Raw genomic sequence first — 21,468 nt, forward strand, 5'->3', positions numbered from 1 at the left:
AAGAGTTGTTTGGCATAATGAGAGCTTATTTGCTTATTCTAAAAGAGCAGTTCTTAATTTGAAAATGGATTGTTTGATAAAGCTTTAAATTTTCAGTTTAATATTTTAGAAGTTACTCAAAAACCTTTAAAAAAATAATAATAATACGTGATGGGAAAATCACATATTTTTTAAGAGCTTATTTGGCTAATGCCGATGGACAATTTTGGTAGATATTTGGACAAATTTTTCCTTACACTTTTCAAGTAATTTTCGTATTACTATCTTATGATCTCTTTACGGCCCACATGATGCATGACCCATATTGAAGGTGGGGCCCCACATGATGAATGGTCCTCAACAAGGTGGGCCCACATAATGCAAGGTTAGATCAAAGGTGGGCCTCACATGATGGATGGCCCACATCAAAGTGTGGCCCCACATGATGGATGATCACATTAAGTAGATCCCACCTAATGGATGGTCCCCATCAAAGGTGGGACCCATGTGATGGATGGTGGATATTAAATGTGGGACCACATGATGGAAGGTTGACATCAAAGGTGGACTCACATGATAAACAACCCATATTGAAGGTTGGGCTCGGCATGATAGACAGTCTGTATCAAAGGTGGGGCCCGCACGATGGACGGTCCATAGTAATGGTGGGATCCACATGATAAACGGTGGACATCAAAGGTGGGTCCTGCATAATGTATGACTCATATCAAAATGTGGCCCCACATGATGACTATCCACATCAAGTGGGCCACACATGATGGCATGCCTGCAACAATGGTGGGACCAACATGATGGATGGTGCACATCAAAAGTGGGTTCCACATGATAGAGGGTCCAGATCAAAATGTGGACCCCACATGATGAACTATCCACATCAAGTGGGCTCCATATGATGGATGGTCCACAACAAATGTTGGACCCATATTATTGATGGTGGACGTCGAAGGTGCACCGACATGATGAACAACCCACATTGAAGGTGGGATCTCATAAGATGAATGGTTCAGATCAAGGTGGGCCCACATAATGCACTGTTCACATCAAAGGTAAGGCCCATATGATGGATGGGCCAAATCAAAGTGTGGCCCAACATGATGGACTATCCACAACAAAGGTGGTACCCACTTGATGGGCGGTTGACATCAAAGGTGGGCCCACATGTTTAGCAACCCATATTGAATGTGGGGCCCACACAATAAATTATTCACATCAAGGTGGGCCCACATAATGATATAGTGGGCTTCACTTGATGGATGGCCCATGTCAAAGTGTGGCCCATTGTGATGGATGGTCCACATCCAAGGTCTTGTGTGATGGACAACCCATATCCAAAGTAGCTCAACATGATGTATGATTTACATAAAAGGGTGTCCCACATGATGGATGGTGGATATCAAAAGTGGGCCCCACATGATGGGCAATACGCTTTGAAGGTTGGGCCCACACTATAGACACATCAAATGTAGACTTTATGTGGTGGGTGATGGGTAGTGGACATTAATGGGCCCTACAAAAAGGACAATTACCATTGATGGTGGGCCCCACTTGATGGATGACCTACATCAAGGTGGGATCCACATAACGATAGTCCACGTCAAAGGTCAATCCCAATTGATGAATGGTCCACATCTAAAACGGGCCTCACATGATGGACACCCACTTTAAAGGTTTGGCTCACACCATGGATGGTCCACACAAAGGTAGGTAGGTTCCATATGATGGATGATCCACATCCAATGTATGACATAATAAATGGTACAAATGTCTTAAAACATGGAGATTGTAGCCATCTATTCTTATGTCATTTAAGGCATGGTACATCCATGGTGAGATCCACTGAAACAATTATGTGAATTGCTCTTATAATGGGATTATCGTAATATTTAAAATTGATATTAACTATCCTTAGAAAAAAAAACTTTTATTTAAAGGTTTCACCAAACGCGCTTATGTCAAAAAAGAGTTTTATTGTTATTATTATTATTATTTTGTTGAAAAAATAATTTTAGCCAATGAGCTTATTTAAAACAAGAGATAGAACAAAAAGAACTTATTAGATTTGCTCTTATTTGAAAAGCTCGCATTGCACTAGAGTAGAGATGCGAAACAATCCCTTGGGGCTTATTAATATTGATAAACTTTCTTAGGAAAGTCCATGTGTATATTGTGTGTGTGTATTTCTAAATAAACTATTTTCATAAATTTTTTACCCAAAGACAGGCCAAAGGTTTTTTTTTTTCTTTCTTTTGTTATTTAAACGTGGAACCCGCATGATGCATGGCTTGGATGTCCAACGAACTGGTCCCAATGGATGGACAGCATGGATAAAGCCCACAAAACTTTGACACCAGCCAGCTGGTCACTAGCCAAACCATGTTGTTTTTAACAGGTCATTTACACTTTGGTACCCACTTGGGAGACTTGGATTCCACACCCATATGGATCCACCCTTTTATATTCATTATTCCTTGCAGCCCCGGGGCCACGGGTATTTCAGCCCTGAGTAGGGCCAAGGCCAGGGCCTTGTTAGCCCAATTAGAACCAAGGTCAGGGCTCGAGTGACCAGGGCAGGACTAGCCTCGGCTCGCTCTAGCTTATCTATTCCACCGGTGCTTCACAGTACGCTTCACATGTGATGTGTCTAGTGAGACGTTGGGATGCATAAACTATAAAGACGACATCTAATCTACATTATGCTAAGAGTTAGTGTCCATCTATGGTAGGGGTAATTAGATGGGCAATCACAGATGATATTTTACTCTGCAGCGTGTACTCTCTTTCTATGTATAGATATGTATATGCATATATCTCTGTGTGTGTATTCCATAATCACGGTTAATTAATGATCCTTACCTTTTGATTTCTAGAGTTGGATGCAAGCCATTGAAAATTTTCTTTTCCTTGTTTTAAATCCATTCACAAATGGTGACAGCCACAGTCATCCTTTCAATGTAAGCTTCTTACTGTGGCTTGCGGCATATGGGGTTGACATATGAGCTGTAAACATTATCAGACCCCCTCACATAGAAAAATCATTCTCATGTATAAAAGAAGCTTGGCGAAGCTTACATGTTTACGACATGCCAAGGTTCCACGGTACGATTGCACGTGATGGAGTTCTTCTGTTCCTCGTCGATGGGAGCAGCGCCAATCGCCGGATCTGATTCTTCGCAACAAAGGACCTTATTGAAATCCCAAGTCGTTATGCCCAACTCCTTTGCAATATCTCCGAGCGCTTCAACTGAGTTAAAATAGGACAGCGATTGTCACTAAACATTTGCTTTCACATAAGCAAAGCTGTCTGCGTGCAGAGACTTGGGGCACACATATCTCCCAGTATCAAGCAATGTAATTTTAATATGTACTTGAAAATTCAAATTTTAAGATATTATATTTTTCTTCCAATTGGCTTTAGATAGTGGAAAATAATGTGTGCACCAAATTCAAATACTCCCTGGGTGAATGAAGTTGTGCTTATCATAAAATGGGAATATAGATTATAATTATGAATTGTGTGCTCACAACAAATGTCAGTCAATAAGGGTTGGAAAAAATGGCAGGGAAACAGGGTAAATGGTGCAGGCAGGAAGATGTGTCTTTAAGAAATTAAGATACAATAACCTTCCCATTGTAATGCAAGCGATATCAATGAAAATCATAACCTGTATTTGTCTTAGAACTTGCTCGAAAAATAAATAAAAATATAGCGCTGCTAAAGTATATGGTCCATGGACCCAACTACATGCTTGCATAGTGCTAAAAGTATGTGGTCCCTAGACCCTACAATATGCTTACAGAGTACAAATGGCCATCAATAAGGACATGGTGAGGAGCTCACCACTATCATGTTGTATTTGATGTATTAAATCAAGTTAGATATGTTGTATTTTAAATTATTTTAAATCAAATTGGTGTTTCAAAATATACGTTGGCCATAGGTGCGCACATGCCATACGGATGTGTCTTTTCACATCAGTCCGAAAGGTTGCATCCTTTCATTTTTTGTCTTGAAAAGTTGTCTTTTTAAGCCTAATGGTCGCACCAATTGGGTTTAAACCTAATAGTTACAACCCTTTTTGAAAGTGTGTCTTCACAAAGTCTATAAATAGACTTCTACTTTTAAGTTTTGCAATGGATTAAAAAGTTAGGTTTTGTTTTAAAAATTGTGTTTAAGTATTTCTAGTTCAGGTTAAGACTATAAATGGTTTAAGCCCGTGTACAATAAGTGCACCGCTGGGACCGGGTCATAGTCATTGTATCCTGGAGGTCGATTACTCTGGAAACCTGTCGCACTTGAGACGTTGTCCAAGGGGAGCAAATTCGATTTTAAGCCGAGTGACTTACATCATGCCTTAACTTCTACAAACCGATAAGTTTTCTATTTTCTCATTTTAAATTTAAATTTAAATTTATTTTATCTAAATAGTTTTCCAAACTCCATATCCCAACAATCTTGAAATCGAATTTGAGTTTGAAAAATTATTTAGAGATGTGATAGTGTAGCTAAGTGCACCATGGCCACACAAACTTAGGTTTAGTGTGAAACAGTTTACATGTTATGTAGATAGGGTCATCTATTGACTCTTACAAGTTTCGTAGTGGCCATTTATTTAAAAAGAAAAATAATTGACCGAAATCCTACACATGCTCACCTATATAATAGATTTTCAACAGCATGGTAATGTTGTGATTTCTTGATGCATTGATGTATTAGGTAACACACCAAATTGTGGCAAGTCATATATCTTAAAATGTGACATGCATCTCATATATAAGGCAATTTGTCTTGCCTATAAATTAAACAATAAAATAAAATGGTGGGTACAAAATTGGTCTTTACTTGGTATAAAAAAATATTTTTTTTTAAAAAAAAGAAGGAAAGGTGGGATTGTATCTGTGGAAGTTAACATGTGTGTATTAACAATACATGCATTAAAAAAAAATCACATTGATAAATCAATCTAATTATTTAATCAATTTGTGACCATAAAGACAAACCATTGATTCATATGATACAACCATAGTTCTCTTAATTTTTATGGTGTAAATTTCTTTCTGTAAGTCAAAAGGATTTTGTTCTTTATTTTACACACATCTTTGTTGCCCTCTCCTCCAATGGGTGTTTTGATTGGGATTGTCCATCTAGTGAACTCTATCATGGAAACATCTCTACCATTGCATCATGCCCCGAATTCATGATCTTATTCGGGAATAGATGTTCCCAGCCATTCTAATTGTGGACAAATGTTGACAGCTAAGAGAGAAATATACGGTATGCTCCACATTCATGGGAAGAAAATTTTCAGATCTAGAAGGACTAGAATGTCCCAATAATGATATTTCTTGGGCAATCTCATTAAAAAAATAAAAATAAAATAAAAATAAAAATAAAATAAAATAAAATAAACTATGGAAAACCATTTGATAACTTCTATCCTAATTGTTTGATCATGATGTTGTAAATGTCCATCTTTGTTATTTGCACTTGGATCAATGATCTATATTATACTATCTCAAAGATACTCACAGACAAATATGGTAGATACTACTCTAATTTTAAAAAAAAAAATGAAAAAAATGTGGAGAAGGGAGGTAGTTATAACCGTTTTAATTTCCTTTTTAAAATAGAGATCTTATATGAAAGAGTTTTGTTGATCTCTATCGGGTAGACGTGTGTTGCTGTTTGGATATTCATGGTGTAGTTTTTGTTTTTTAAAAAAAGTACAAAGAAGATGAGGAATAGTTGTGGAATATTTTTTTATGTTGGTTAGAATTATTTATCCTAACTGCTCGTGGATTTATTCTCTCATGGATTTGTTCTCTTAGGCAACATTTTACTACTTTTGCATAGCACTATGGTTTATACACATGCAATATATAATTCTATATGATATATGTCTTTGGACAATCTAATTCAGGCCCAACTTTTAGTGATCATTACTATTCAGCTAATGTGCCAAACCATGTATAATTTGTGTCACCACAATATTCCTCCATTGGACAATCTTATATGTCCAACTTGTAGACTGCAAGTGGATGGTTTACTGTCCACTTTATGTCTAAGAAATTCAGATGAAAGATTTTGAAAAATATTTGATCACTACTGATGGTGGGTGGCACAAGAGTGTATGATATGGATCGTGAAAAGATGAGGCCTTCCATATGTTGGTGGTAGAACAAAATATAACATGTCATTTTGATCAAGTGCATGTTGAGGAGTTGATTTTTGTGTGATTAATGTGCATAGAATGAATAAATATATTAATGTTGATCTTTAGAAATGTAGTAGAATGCACGGTTACACACTAAGGTATCACTCACACATATTTGTAGCATGAGTAGTTCATTATTCGGTCCTTATTCGTATTCATAATGACTTAAAAATTAAGTTATAGGATAGACCAATAATGGGTGTGGTTAACCTTTATGATAATGAGCGCACATAAGGAATATGGGGGTATGTTATATTAAACTTGATTAGATCAATGACCAAGTCTATCAAACCAAGGGCCCACTTATCACTGTGTATCTATAGACAGCGCACATTATTCTTTTTGTATCATTTCATGTATCTTGTGGCCTTTGATCCATCCTATATGGGTTGATGATTGATATGTTTGAGTTTTGTATCCATGTGTCATGTGTATAAAATATATTCTTCCCATTACAACATGAAACATTAACCAATGTATGACTCTTGATACATAGACACTCAGAAATTGTACATATGTGGAAAGAATTCTATTTATAAAGATTTTAAATTGTAGGGATTATGTACTTAGATGCACTGGTAAAACCAAATTAGCTTAAAGATGCACTTAGAAATGAATGTACAAGGTTCCAAAATTACAGATCCATACAAATATTATATTGGCCCATGTAGGATGATTAGGCTGGTGTATTTTTAAAATATTACCTTTTGCGTGCCTAATAGATGAAAGGCCTAGATCTTACATGTGTGCTACTTTTCTAAATATTAAGTACTAGTTAACTCACATTATATGAATGCTTGTCTCTCTAGAGTTTCACTTATGATGAAGCAAAGGGTGACTTGAATTTCCCAAGTGGACTAGTAGTGAATGTGCCTTAATTCAATGTTAATTCTGACTTACATTTTATTATGTAGAAAGTAATATTATAGAATATTGGGTCCAATAACAGACGGACCGTCAGCACATATCACTTAACCGTGTGACACACTTATCACTACCTTTTTATAAATTATTCATATTATTGCTTTTATACATAAAGTTGTTGATAGGGTGACAAATGCACATGCCAATTTATGAAACAACTTACATTCACTTTTAGTATCGTTTACCATACTTTTTAAACAATATTGCCTGCTTAGAAAGGTGAAGGAAATGTTATTTATATCCGATCATGTGTCAATCTAGAACATTTTAGATCTAATCAATTCATATGATAGTTCCTATGAAAGATTTTTCTTAACTCAAGGTTTGGTTAATAGGTTTATCAGGTGGGCCATAGATATATATATTAAGGCTAGATTTGAAATTGTGGGGTGCACTCGGATGCATAAACCACTTAACGCATGGAATCCAAGTTTAGTCAATATGTATTTAATAAATGGGTTGACATAAAATTGAAAATTTGCACTAAAGAAACTATATGTTGAATGTTATGGATCAATATACACATGTTTTATGTTGACGTGTAGCTCTTGGATATAAGATGTCAGGAATTAAACTAATTGCATGTTTTAATGATCAAATTGATAACTATCAAATAAATGGTCAGAAAGAAAATGGTCAATGGTCCAAATTCAACAAATGATTATTCGATCAATGAAATTTTCAAGCTAAACTCTATTCTTACTAGAAGCTAAGTTTGGTGTAAGTTTACTTATAATATTTTACTTTTTATGATTAGTAGACTTCTGCACTTGTGGGGGGCCATGTTTAATGAACAAATCATCGGTCATTATACTTGATCATTGATTGAGATGTCCTAATTGTTTAGGATCTTAGACCTTTTTCTTTATATTCAACCACAAAATTTCATTGATTGTATTGAATTGTAACCATTAATCGATAAATTGGCTATCATTGATTGTATTGAATTGTAATCATTAATCGATAAATTGGCTAACATTTCATATGTTAGAGAACATGTGATAACATGATAATGTTATAATATGATTATATGAAGGTTATACTATATTTTAGTTGTCATATGCTAGCCTCTTTGTACTGTAGATACAATAAGTCTGTTTGACTTTACCACCACTTGGTTGAATGGTGGGCTAGTGAAGTTGGTTGAATGGTAAGAATACATTTAGGGCTAAGACGGTTGTAATTAGAACTGGTGATATGAAAACTGTCATAATAAAAGTGATACTCAGTATCTGTTATATGATAGAGTCGTAATTGTGGACTCAGATATGAATAGTCAAAGAGGATGTGACTGATTGCCAAAGATTTGACTAAGGAGCAAAATGAGGAATCCACCTAACCAAAGACTCGTTTCTGTGTAGCTAGTTGGTGAAGCAATAACTTATTAAGGTGATGATCCGTAGTTAGTCTGAAAGGATGATTAGTCACTATGGGACTAAGACATTATAACGTCTCGGAAAAATCCGTACAAAGATCGAGTACAACCTCAGGAAGAACAACCCAAGGACTGCGTCCGGTTATATAACTTAGATGTAATTTAGTTAAGTAATTGGTGGATTAAGCTTGGGCCACCATTTTCACAAATGAGAAGGCCAAAAATCATGGGTACCACTAGACTAATACTATTTGAAAACGCATAAGAAATCCCAAGGGCCTGTCGCTCTCGGGAGTACACTGAAACTCAGTAACGGACCTAGACTGCACATCGGGGGTCCGATGACCTTGGAATTATAGGACGATGTCCATCCTGCTGGGCTTGACAACCATCGCGAAAACCAAGCCCAAACAGTGTCCAGAAACACCCAACTTGAGCCTTGGGTTAAGTGCATGGGAAACGCAAATACCTTAAGAAAATGAACTGAAATTTAAGTGAATTGGGTCATTCGCTCTTACGCAAAGTTGAGCATTTCTGACTATTAGTTTGTGACCAAACTTCACACTTAGAGAAAGGAAATTTCCCTACACATATTCGTATAGCCGTGGCCCCGATTGGACACGTATGACTGTTGATCTGACACAGGCTCTCCACGGTCGATCGGCTTATCCGATCGCACCAAAATTGTGTCCTAGTGTTGATCCATTGTCAGGGAGCGTATCCCATGACGTAGATGAGCCGTGGGCCTCCCTAAGAGCCCTGTTCGTCAGAAATGGCCGCCCACAAGGTAGAAACATAGTATAAAGTGGCCCTGGGGCCATTTGCACCACATCTGGGGCTATAAATAGCTCTCATTTCACCCTCTCTCTCTCTCATATACGAATTTCACAAACCCTAGAGGGAGAGAGGAGAAAAGAAAAAAGAGAGGAGGAAATTTGGGAGATCGCTGTGGGAAATCTTCTCCAACAAATCCACGTGCCTAAGCATCGTCCCTTTGCGCTACCAAACTTCTTTCGGCTACAATTTCGAGTAAGAAATACCAACCCTAATATCGATGTAGAGTTCCCGGATAGTTTTTCGTTAACCTAGCTAACTAGTTTCATCATTTAGGTGCCCGGCATTCCATTTTTAGAAACGTAGAATTTGGATGGAGTCCGAGTCGAGCGTACTAACGAAAGGTGCGGACTATAAACGCTTAGGTTAAGGTTTATCAGTGCTTTCATGTTAGCTAATGTTTATTCTTATCTTGATTGCTACCGTATTGTCTTAAATACGTTGATTTCTGTATGAGATACACCTGTGAACTGTGATAAATGAACGATGCAACTTATGTATTTGTTGAAATGTTTAAATGAGCAATAGAAAATGATTAGTGCTTGCCATGATTACTAATCCAAGATTCATCATTGTCATATGCATATAGATTTCTCTATATAAAGAATTGATAAAACATATGTTGTAACTAACATAGTCTATGTGTTTGGTAAATTGTCTAAATGAGAAAATTGTTGATGATTTGTATTTACTACGAGTATTGAGATAGGATTTTTATTGTCTTATGCATATGTATAATTTTCTCTATGTAATCAATTGATAAAATGTAAGTTATAGTTAATATGGTCTATGTGTTTGATGAAATGTCCAAATGAGAAATCCACATGGATTGTTTGTTGAATGCTGGGATAAATATTACACGTGGTTGTTAGAAGCATTTGGGTAGGATTGGAGCTACAAATGTAGTCAAGGCAATCGGTAAAAGTCCATGTTTGGGTGGCCGAATTAGTCTTGCCACCTTGGGTAAACTCGATGAATACGAGTCGTATAACGATTGTCAACAGTGGCTAGACCACGAGGGGCACTTACGCGCTTCATGTCGATTAAGTCAGCGTGCGCTCATACCAATCGAGCTTGCCTAATGAACCGATTGACCTATTGTGTATTTACCATGTATAAACGCGACTGCTTGAATCTAAGGTACCCCTCACCAATGTAAAGATCTACTTTAACCATGGTACCATGATCCTCAAGACTCGTGAGCCGGGCGTGCTTGTATGGGATACCGTGTTCGTGCTGTCGGCCTATGCTAGGGTGACGAACCTTCCCGTAGTGACCGCAGCACAACTTCTTACAACTTGCCTATCGTATGTGTTTATCTAGGAGTGACGAACCTAAATGGATCTAGAACATAGGAGTAGGATCACTGTGGTTATCTGATGCCTAATGTTTAATTTGGGTCAATATTAAAAAGGGAGGTACCCTAACTTCCCAAACTTACTGTATGAATGAGCATAATTAATCACCTGGCTAACATGACCATGCATCACCCTGTATTAGTTAGAATGTGGCAAAAAGGCGTTGGAGTCGCATGTTTGTGGAAGTGTTGTCATATGCGAAATAGGCGGTTGGAGTCGCGTGTTGAGGGAGCATAGATAGGTGAGGGTATGCATCATTACTTACACTCCATTCCTGCATTAAAAAGAATAGTTAGGAAGTGGTTGTTATGATTGCCTTATCATTACTGCTTTGATTGACTTGATAACATGTGTAACTTTTGTCTATAGAACCACTGAGTTGTTCACTCATTCCCACTTTGGGACGGTGTTTTAAAACACCAACCAGATGCTGATGTAGGTGCAGGTACTGACGACGTCTATGCATCCGAGTAGAACTTTTTTGTATGAGGGAAAATTCTCCTACTTCTAACTCTCGGGCGGGCTGATGTAGGCCACGTACCGTTATGCAAGGATCATTGGGCATCTGGACTTAGTTGGACACATTTATATTTCCACATTTTATTCATTTTGAAGTAATACATGTATATATTGAACCCGGTTACGTACTCATACTTTGGAAGAAACCTTGTAAAACATCTGCATACTTATAAAGACATGGTTTAGAATTCTACACTTGCTTAACTTAATTAAATCTGGAGTATGATACGTTGTTTAGTAAAATTTCAAGTAAAAGGTTTACGGGTCATAAATCCTCTGACCAAATGACTATCTAAAAGATTAGTCAATGATATATCAAATGGAATGGGGCTAAACCTAATATATGAGCTACCAGTGTTAGTAACCCAACCTGTACAAGTAGATATCTTATAAGATATGTTCAATGGGTAAACGATAAGACACGAGGTAGACGATTGCACTGATATAAATGAACCCTTTCTATACTGTATAGTGCGAGTAACAATGAAGAATGATGAATTTTTAAACTCTTAATAAATCCATAGCCATATATTTGGTGGTGTACCGAATTGCTGCATACACTTAATAGATTTCACTTATATGAGTGTGGAGGTGGAGGCCGCTTCTTATGATAATCTAGGTGAATTCTCTAAAGCACTCATAAAATTCAGGTAATGGTGCATGACCGAAATGCACCGAACCGTAAAATCACTTATAGTGAAAAAGTTGTGTGAGTGGCATGTACTTGTGATTTACATCAAAAGAAAACAGGTTCAAGACTATGGTGTCACCTGATTCCTGTAAACTCTGTCTTGCTTACTCTAATGTTGGTTCAAGTCTATGGTGACACCGACACCATTGCACAAACTCTTCTATCTTAACCTAAATGTCATAAATTTTGAAACATATGAGGATTGTTGTATTTTAAATTATTTTAAATCAAATTGGTGTTTCAAAATATCCGTTGGAGTAGGCCGTGGCCATAAGTGCGTACATGCCATACAGATATGTCTTTTTACATCAGTCCGAGTGGTTGCATCCTTTCATATTTTATTTTAAAAAGTTATGTCTTTTTAAGCCTAAGGGTCGCACCAATTGAGTTTAAGGGTCGCACCAGTTGAATTTAAACCCAATAGTCATAACCTTTTTTGAAAGGGTGTCTCTACACCCTTAAGGGTGTATTCACAAAGTCTATAAATAGACTTATGCTTTTAAGTTTTGAAATGGATTATAAAGTCAAGTTTTGTTTTAAAAATTGTGTTTAAGTATTTTGGTTTAGGTTAAGACTATAAATGGTTCGAGCCCATGTACAGTGAGTGTACCGTTGGGACCGAGTCATAGTCATTGTATCTTGGAGGTCGATTGCTCTAGAAACTTGTTGTACTTGGGACATTGTCCAAGGGGAGCAAATTCGATTTCAAACTAAGTGACTCACGTCACCCCTCGACTTATACAAACCGATAAATATTCTATTTTCTCATTTTTAATTTTAATTTCATTTTATCTAAATAGTTTTTTAAACTCCATATCCCAACAAGATATAGGGCATGTCAATGCCATTGACAGACTGTTTGATGTCACCTTTGATGACATCAAATGGTGCTCGATCCATTGAGTTTTTTTTTTTTTTTTTTTTCAGATTTTCTCAGTTGGTTGCTGGACATATAGGTGTCGTTTTTCGATGACATCGAGGAGTGCTCGATGACATCAAATGTCTAGTTCGATCCATTAAAGCTAGTTCAATGCAATTGAGATTTTCCAGAATTCTATGTGAGTTTTCTGGACAGTTTTGGCAGTTGTTCGATGCCATCGAAGTGGCTTTGATGATGACATCAAATGTCTAGTTCGATCCATTAAATCTAGTTCAATGCAATTGAGATTTTTCGGAATTCTATGTGAGTTTTCTGGGCAATTTTGGCAGTTGTTCGATGCCATCGAAGTGGCTTTGATGTTATCTAAGGTTAAGTGTCGATGACATCAAAGGGTGTTCGATGACGTTGAACTGTTTCGCGCAAAATTTTGCAAATCTGCTGGATCTGCGAAATTTGTTTTTGATTTCATTTAGGATTCTTTCATCGCTTATATATATGGGTGTAAACGGGATTGGGATGAATAATAATTAAGGTTTCTAAATCAAGGTTGTTTGAATCGGGTAGCTCTTTCTCTTTGTAATTTCTGTTTTTATAGTGATCATTTGTTGTTTTGTACCGTGGTTTTTTTCTCACAAGAATTTTTCCATATTAAATTGATGTGTTCTTTTATTGCTTAGTTTGTGCGACTGGATTACTCTCCTAGATTCATCTCTATGTGCTTCCACAGTTCCCCAACACACCAGTGGTGGTTTGGAGATGTGGTTGGATTTGATTAGTGGGGTTATATGTTGTTGGAGATAGGTCGGGCTTTTTCAAGTTTCGACTAAGTGCATTGTAACACCCTGAACTTTTTAATACCCGAGTATTGAAAGTTCTCGAGTGTCATCATGAAGTTTAACTTAATATGTACATGTGTACGATACTAATTTAACTATCCTAACCTTACATCTATTCTCCAACATGAATCTAATCGTTGAAAATAATATTCATCTATAGATTAAGCCATCCGATCATTGATTTTAAGACAATATCATCATATATCCAAGTATTCCTACTTGTCCATCATAACCAACCGTTCAGCCAACTATCCATTAATAGGTAAAGATATCTGACCGTCCACTTTAAGTTTGAACCACGATCATAGTAAATTAACTACTTGATATTTGCATCCGCTCGTACACATCAAATCGAGATTCTGATCCGTTCATCTTGTTCACCACATATGAATATACTTAACCCATCATCAAAACTATATAATATGAGAAACTTACAAATATGAACAAGTCACTTGAATCCAACGGTAAACATATTCTGCCTCTTAACCACTCCAAAAATTCATTTGTGATCATTCAGTTACAAAACTGACCGTACACCCACTTACATACATGATCAGAATACTAACCATCAAGTTTTTCTATTTTTAACATGTCATCTAACCATCCATTATGTTGGTTAATATATGTACATTCCCTTAATTAATTTGGTGAATAATTCTTTATTTATAACGATTTAGATATAAGTTCTTTTGTAAACATTACTTAGAAACGTTCCTATAACCATGTAAAACCATTAGATTTTTCAAAACTCTCATATTAGCAATAATTATAAAAATGTCATTAACTTAGACCATTGAATTATAGATCACATGGTTCTCACGATTCATTTGATGTGAAATTTTATACAATGCCTATGTATCATAAATTAACCATACACGTCAAATTTCAGCCCTTAGATAATTGTAAAAGTGACCCAATTGATAAATCGGCCCCTTAACTGTTGATTTTGGTGTCCATTGAGTGAAGAAACCTCATGAGTAGTCATAGTAGGATATTTTCTTTCATATGAATGACTTGGATTACCCATCATATGGACCAAGTGTGAAATATGAAGATCCTACTTTGGTAAGCTTTCCTTAGGTGTGAAGTTATCAAATTTAATTCATGACAATTAACCACTTGCTCTAAAATCTCGAACTGTTAGAGTGTGACGAAGTAATCCCTATATCTCATAGCTAAGGCCCTAAATCCATGGGTTAGGTCTTCGGTCGAACCCTCCTCGTGGTCCTCAAATCCATCGGTTCTGCCCTCTCATGGGCCCCAGATCCATGGGTTCCGCCCTACATGAGCTACCAGCCTCATATGGGCCCCAAATCCATGGGTTATGTGGGCCGCACACCCCAAGTGTGCCCCTGCATCCCACAGGCCAACCCACTTGAGCCCGGTATGAAAATGTAACTGCATTAATTACTCCAGGTGAGAAGTCTCAAATACGAGATATCCCGATCTGATACCAATTTGATGCAGGACAATTAACCACTTGCTCTAAAAGCTCGAACTGAGGCTTACCAACTCCTTATAAATCTGGATATTTTGATTTAGCCACTTGTTATCGTCCATCGCAACTCAAATTTAGACTAAACTTTGGTCTTATATGACTACGAGGTTATACAAAATTTAGACCCTGATATATAATCCTACACCAATGATTGTTGAAGCCAGTTCCTTTCTTTTAGTGCAAAAGGTGAAATTTCAGATTTAAGCCTTTTCTACCATTGATCAACCACCAACTTTTGTACAACTGTTTGCCTATCCTAACTACACAGTTCTGCCAAAATTGGGCCCTGATCATTAAGTGTGAACTGTTAATTGAGATCAAGTTCATTTTGGCACCCGTTATTAGAATTTTTATGATAGGTCAATCTAAATTTTAGATCATTAAGAAAATCATATACTTTGGCTCTATTCAACAACCCTGACACAATGGATGAATTAGATTTAAAGAAAGATCGTTAGAAAGGGTAAATTAGTGAAACCCAATCTAAGTGGGATGTGAAACACATCCCTCTCACACGCCCACTCCTTTTTATTAAAGGGGTGTGCGGCCCCTTCTTCACCCACATGCCTATACTCCCACATCCAATGGAGAGAGAGAGAGAGAGAGAGAGAGCGAAAAAGAAGCCTAGACGCCCATTATCCTCTTTCTTCTCCACACGTGTGGTATATCCCTTTTGCTCAAGCGATGTCATAATTCATGTAAAAGCTTTTCTACATGGATATCTACTTAAGGTTTAGATCTTAGGCTAAGGTGAGAGATTTCTTTAAAGCTTAAACTAATTTGAGTTGATATGATTTATCTTGTTTTTACATACTTTCGTATTACTGTAATTTTCCATGCAATTGATTGATTTACCATTATCAATTATTTATCATTTTGAGAATTGGAGTTAAGGTATAATTATAATTTTTCATGCAATTGATAGATTTACCATTATCAATTATTTATCCTTTTAATTTGAAAATTATGGTTAAGGTATAATTTTAATTATACGTGATTTTTATGAATTTATGTGGGGTGATAAATACAAGCCTTGCCCTTTGATAATTTTGAAAGCGATATGTACTTCCACTCTATATTGAGTTGGCTTTTTGCTCATCTCTCCTTATTTTTGTTGAGTTAGCCTATTTGCCACTCTTTTCTTCTATTGAGTTAGCTTATTATTACACTTCTCCTTTATTATGTTAGTCTTGTATTAGTTCACTTTATGGCTTAGGCATGCGTCTTGTAATTTCAAAACTCATATGGTTCAATTCATTTTTCCTTTGGTGCAAATGATGTGTTAGAGGTCTCACAACTAGTGATTCAAATATTTTATCATAGACGTAATGCGCTCTGGGTAGTGACCCTCTTAGTCAACACGTAATTCCATGAATTTTGGGTAGTCGTGTATAAATCGAGTAAGTAATTCGCAATGTGTGTTACATCACTATCGAGATTGGATGTCACAAATAGTTGCTTCATGAACAAATTATGTCACGTAATTTATTTGATTCATGTGTTGTGCCACCTCGAGATGTTCACGTAAATCCACGGTAGTGTTGGACATGCCGACGAACCTCCGTAGTTATGAGATGTGGGGCGAGCCATGTTTTCTATGAATTAAATTTAACATTGTGATGAGCACTATGTATGATGAGCCATACACACTTTGTTAGGCATGCATTCATATATATTGGTTGCCCATACCGATACCACTTGTAGTGGTGGAGTACGAGACGTATCGGAATCCTTACATTAATCTTATGAATCTCTTGAATTATTGTTAATCTTAAAGGATAACCATTACTATGAGTAGGGCATTGACTCTCTTCAACCATATAGATAGAGTTGGGTAACGGTCTGGATCAGATCGGATTGGGTCCAACTCAATCCGATCTGAAATCTCAATGGCCTGACCCGAACTCGATCCGATCTGGAACCGAGTCCGGGTCACTTGACTCGGACCGATCCAATGCATGGTTAGCCTGACCCAAACTGAGTCTAACTCGGTCAAGGAAACCAAGTCGGATCGAGTTAGGTACGATTTGGAATGTATGAATTTAATCCAACTGTTTCATGTGGTGTGGTCCACTTTAGCCTTCAATATACGGCATTTTTGTGCTCAAGGCCTAAAATGATATGTTAAAATGGATGAACGGCTTAGATAAAACATGTACATCAAGGTGGGCCCCACATGGCTCTGAAAGAACTGTATTCACACTTTCATCAGACGTATAACGTATTATAGTGTTGACGTGCACTACACTTTCATGCAGTGACATCCTTTTCACGCAAGTCTTACTGTGTTGACGTTAGCAAGTTCTGTGAGTCTGATCATGGAGTATGTGTTATATCCAAACCATTCATCCATTTGGCGAGCTCGTCTTAAGGCTTAAGACAAAAAAAGAAAAAAAAAAAAGAAAAAAAGAAGATAGATCTAACTATCAAGTGGACCACATGAATTGTTTAACGGTGAAAATCATTCTCTACTACTATTTGTGATGTGGTCCAGATGATCTTTGGATATTATTCATTTTTTGGATAATGCTCTATACTGATCTCTAAAAATATATGAACGGTGTAGATATAATAAATACATCACTGTGGGGCCCATATGACTTTGATCTCCTTTGAACCGTTCGTACAACTTGGAGCTCGAGGAGCGTCATTACTTGTCTTTGCACGCCACATACCTAACCTAGCTACAAGCCTACAGCAGCTATATAGTATAGTTGGTGACTGATGTGTGGTACACTAGTACTGACGGAAACGGATTGGCTACTCCCCCTGCTGGTGTTCGGTGATTTGTGGGCCCCATCATGATGTATGTATTTCATCAATGCCGTTCATCCATTTTTAAAGATCATTTTAAGGCTTGATACAAAATATTAGAGGGATAAAAATCTTAGGTGGACCACACCACAGGAAAACAATAATGATTAGATATCCTCCATTAAAATCCTCTTAAGGCCCACTATACTGTTTATTCAACATCCAATTTATTGATTGGGTCATACAGACCTAGATGAAGGGAAAAAACAAAGATCAGCTTGATCCAAAACTTTTATGACCCCCAAAAAGTTTTTAACGGTCAATTTTCATTCAACACTATTTCCTATAATGTGGTCCACTTGAGATTGGGATATACCTCATTTTTGGTTTCATACGATAAAATGATCTAGAAAAATAGATGGACGGCATAGATGAAACACACACATCATGGTGGGGCAGAGAACCGACTATCAGACATTCCTCTCCTCTCTCTCTAAATCTCTATCTCTATTTTTCTCTCTCCTCTTTCAAAATCTCTCTCTCTCTCTTGTTTAGTTTCAAAACCAGGGGAGTAGTCGATCCGATTCTGGTACTAACTACTGAGAAAACTCTGTTGGGGCCCACCATGAATGCATGTGGTTTACCTATTCCAGATCGGGTCGGATCGAGTTTCGGATCGGATTGGTCCGGATTGACCATGATCCGATCCCGATTCGAAAATCATTCGGATCTGAATTACCTAACTCGATTCGCAGCGATCCAGGCCATTGGTTCAGTTAGGATTGGGTCGAATCGGGTCTGATCGGGTCAGATCCACTGGATCGGATCTGTTTTGCCCAGCTCTACGTATAAATGATGCAGGTGATGTGCATATTGAAGACACATATGACAATCCTCCTACGGAAGATTATTCTAAATAAATAAAGAAATAACTTTTTGTTTAATTTTATTTATTTCCGCTACAAACTTTGATAATATAATAAGCTCCCATTGAGAGAGGATTTGAAATTTTGTTAAATTCTTTTAATTTAATGGAATAATAAATATAATTGATTTTACTCTCATGAATGGTTATCTTTGTAAATGTAACTGGATGTAGAGCTGTACACGAGCAGAGTATGCTCGGTTACTCGACTCGCTCGACTCGAAATTACTTGACTCGACTCGACTCGTCATGAGTTTGAGCCGAGTACGAGCGGGTTTTTGAAACTCGTTTTGATTATGAGTAGAGTACGAGTTGAGAGTTACTCGACTCGGTACTCGACTCATACTCAACTCATGTACTCAACTCGTAAGGCCTTGTTGAGTGGACCCTGAGAAATGTACTACATTGTCTTGTAGGGTGGAGACTAGAGAGAGGTAGGGAGACGTGAAAGAAAACGTACTAGCGTTTCAGAGTAAGATAGAGATGAGACGGCCACAATAATGACATTAGAAAACATTAATACTCTTCAGGATTATGAATATCCATTCTCACGCATATATTAATTATACATTTTGCAATATTTATCCCAATCTAAAACCGTTCATAAAGTGGGCCCCACTTGATATTTAGTGTCGTTACCCTTGAAAGTGTGATTTTTAATTGAACAGGTGGTGGAGCCTATGGTCCAACTTCTAGAACCACCTAACCGTTCATTCGATCTCGGATTTGTTTATTCTTTATGATATTTGGGATGTCCCATCTATGACATGGCCCACTATTTGAACGGTTTTGATGGATTTGGTTACATGTTTGCCACGTGTGCTGTTACAGTTTTGAACTGCAACCATACATTTAAAAGGTCCACCATGGAAGGAAGGGTGGCTGGAAATGGAATTGCAGAAGTGTCAAATGATACGTGTGCACCGCATCTTTACAAAGTACACACGAGTTCTCACTTCTGACTAGTGAGACCTAATTACAATAATCTAGACCGTTGGTTTGTTGATTACACTGTAGATGGACCATCCCAAAAAAATACAAAGATTGAAAGATTTCATCCATGAATATCATGACCTTTTTGATCTGGCTGTAGAATAGTGTGCTAGTACTCTTCTCAATTGTCTATTTTCGTATCAAGTAGATCCAAGGATTGCCTAAGTTGGACTCGGCTACTCGACTCGACTCGATTTCTGCTCGTACTCAACTCGTACTCGGGCGAGTAGAGCACGAGCAGGGTTTCCATGCTCGATTGCCGAGTAGAGCCGAGTACGAGTAGGACTCAAGGCATTAAGAGCCGAGTGCGAGTAGGGCGATACTCGGCTCGGCTTGACTCGTGTACAGCTCTAACTGGATGTGATCTAAATGGAAAGAAAATCAAAGTAAGATTTTGAAGCATCCAAATCTTTACATTATTAACACTCGGAATTCTCAGGTACAAGTATGTACTCGAGCCGCGAAAATTCGGGATGTTACATGCATACTTGACTCATCTCTAATAGCATACACCACCAATCAAATCTCGCCCCGTCACCACATCACCGCAGAGGGTGGTGAGGACCTCACTAACTGGCATCCCAACTGCAAATTGTGTTCTCAGAACAAGGGGCCATTCAGATGCAAGTAAAATTGTTTTCTGGATAGAATGCCTACGTCAGACCATCTTGGATAGACTATCCAAGACAAGTAAAATTGTTCTTGATGATCCTTAGTATGAATAGGACCGTTGTTCATTCAGTGCCGACCTTTTATTAGATACCTTCTCTAACCATTCATTTGTAACTTTAAAAAATCATTGATGTTGCGGTAAGAGTATCTGAAATTGAGAAGCTAGCTACTACGGATTCTTAGTTGGTTGGTGACATAATAAAAGGGGGGCCACATTCAATTTCTCGTGAAAAAAAAAAAAGGATATGAATTCTATATTTAACGTACATGAGCACCCATTGAGCACCCGCTGTCTAAGAAAGAGGTAAAAGAAGAAAAAAGAAAAAGAAAAGGTGAGATTGTCTCAACTCAAACATGAAGGGCCACAGAAAGAAACCACCAGGTGTACTATTCTATCATAAACGAACACATACAAAAAATATAAGCCTATCTATCAATTAGAAGATACTAATTCTCTTTTAAGCAATTTCAAGAACAATTTTTACCTTCATGAGGGTCCAACCGAGCCCCTACAGTTGGGACCTTCGCTAAGCAACTCAATGCAAGAATCAAGAACACAACGGACGGCGAGAAAAAGATGTTGGAGTTGAAAAGGTGTGATCGAGAACCAAAGATCATCCTAAAAGAAAACATCTCAAGAATCCCAGAAAAGAAATAGAGTTTCCAAGCAGTAGGTTTCTAGCGTTTGGAAATATGACTATTCGCTAGCTGCCCCTTTTATTTTGCAGTTGCGACACCAGTCGCTAAGTACCGCGAGCTGACGAGCAGTCAGCTAAGTTGGCATCTTTGAAAGTTCAAAGGAGCTCGTCCAGAAGAGTCAAGGAGTTGGTTGGGACGTGCATTAAAACTAAATCAGCCAGTGTTAATCATGTAGGGAGCGTTTCATTTCCCAGATGGATAAGAGAAGGCCCGATCGGAGACGGAGGTGATCTAGACAGTAGAACCTTACAACGAGTGTATATCGCAAACAGAAATAAGTTGTTCGACATACCATATA

At 37.4% G+C, this 21,468-nt stretch overlaps 1 protein-coding gene across 1 annotated transcript in view; it reads right to left on the minus strand.

Annotated features, from left to right (window-relative positions):
* Positions 1-21,158, minus strand: part of LOC131239117 (uncharacterized) — an 87,939-nt gene extending 66,781 nt beyond the window's left edge. The window contains 2 exon segments of the mRNA XM_058236675.1: positions 3,070-3,241; positions 20,957-21,158. Of these exon segments, the coding sequence (XP_058092658.1) occupies positions 3,070-3,241; positions 20,957-21,104 (320 nt within the window). The 5' untranslated portion in view covers positions 21,105-21,158.
* Between the last annotated feature and the right edge of the window lie 310 nt (positions 21,159-21,468).

This window comes from Magnolia sinica, chromosome 3 (genome assembly GCF_029962835.1).
Source record: "Magnolia sinica isolate HGM2019 chromosome 3, MsV1, whole genome shotgun sequence".
NCBI classification, from domain to species: Eukaryota; Viridiplantae; Streptophyta; class Magnoliopsida; order Magnoliales; family Magnoliaceae; genus Magnolia; species Magnolia sinica.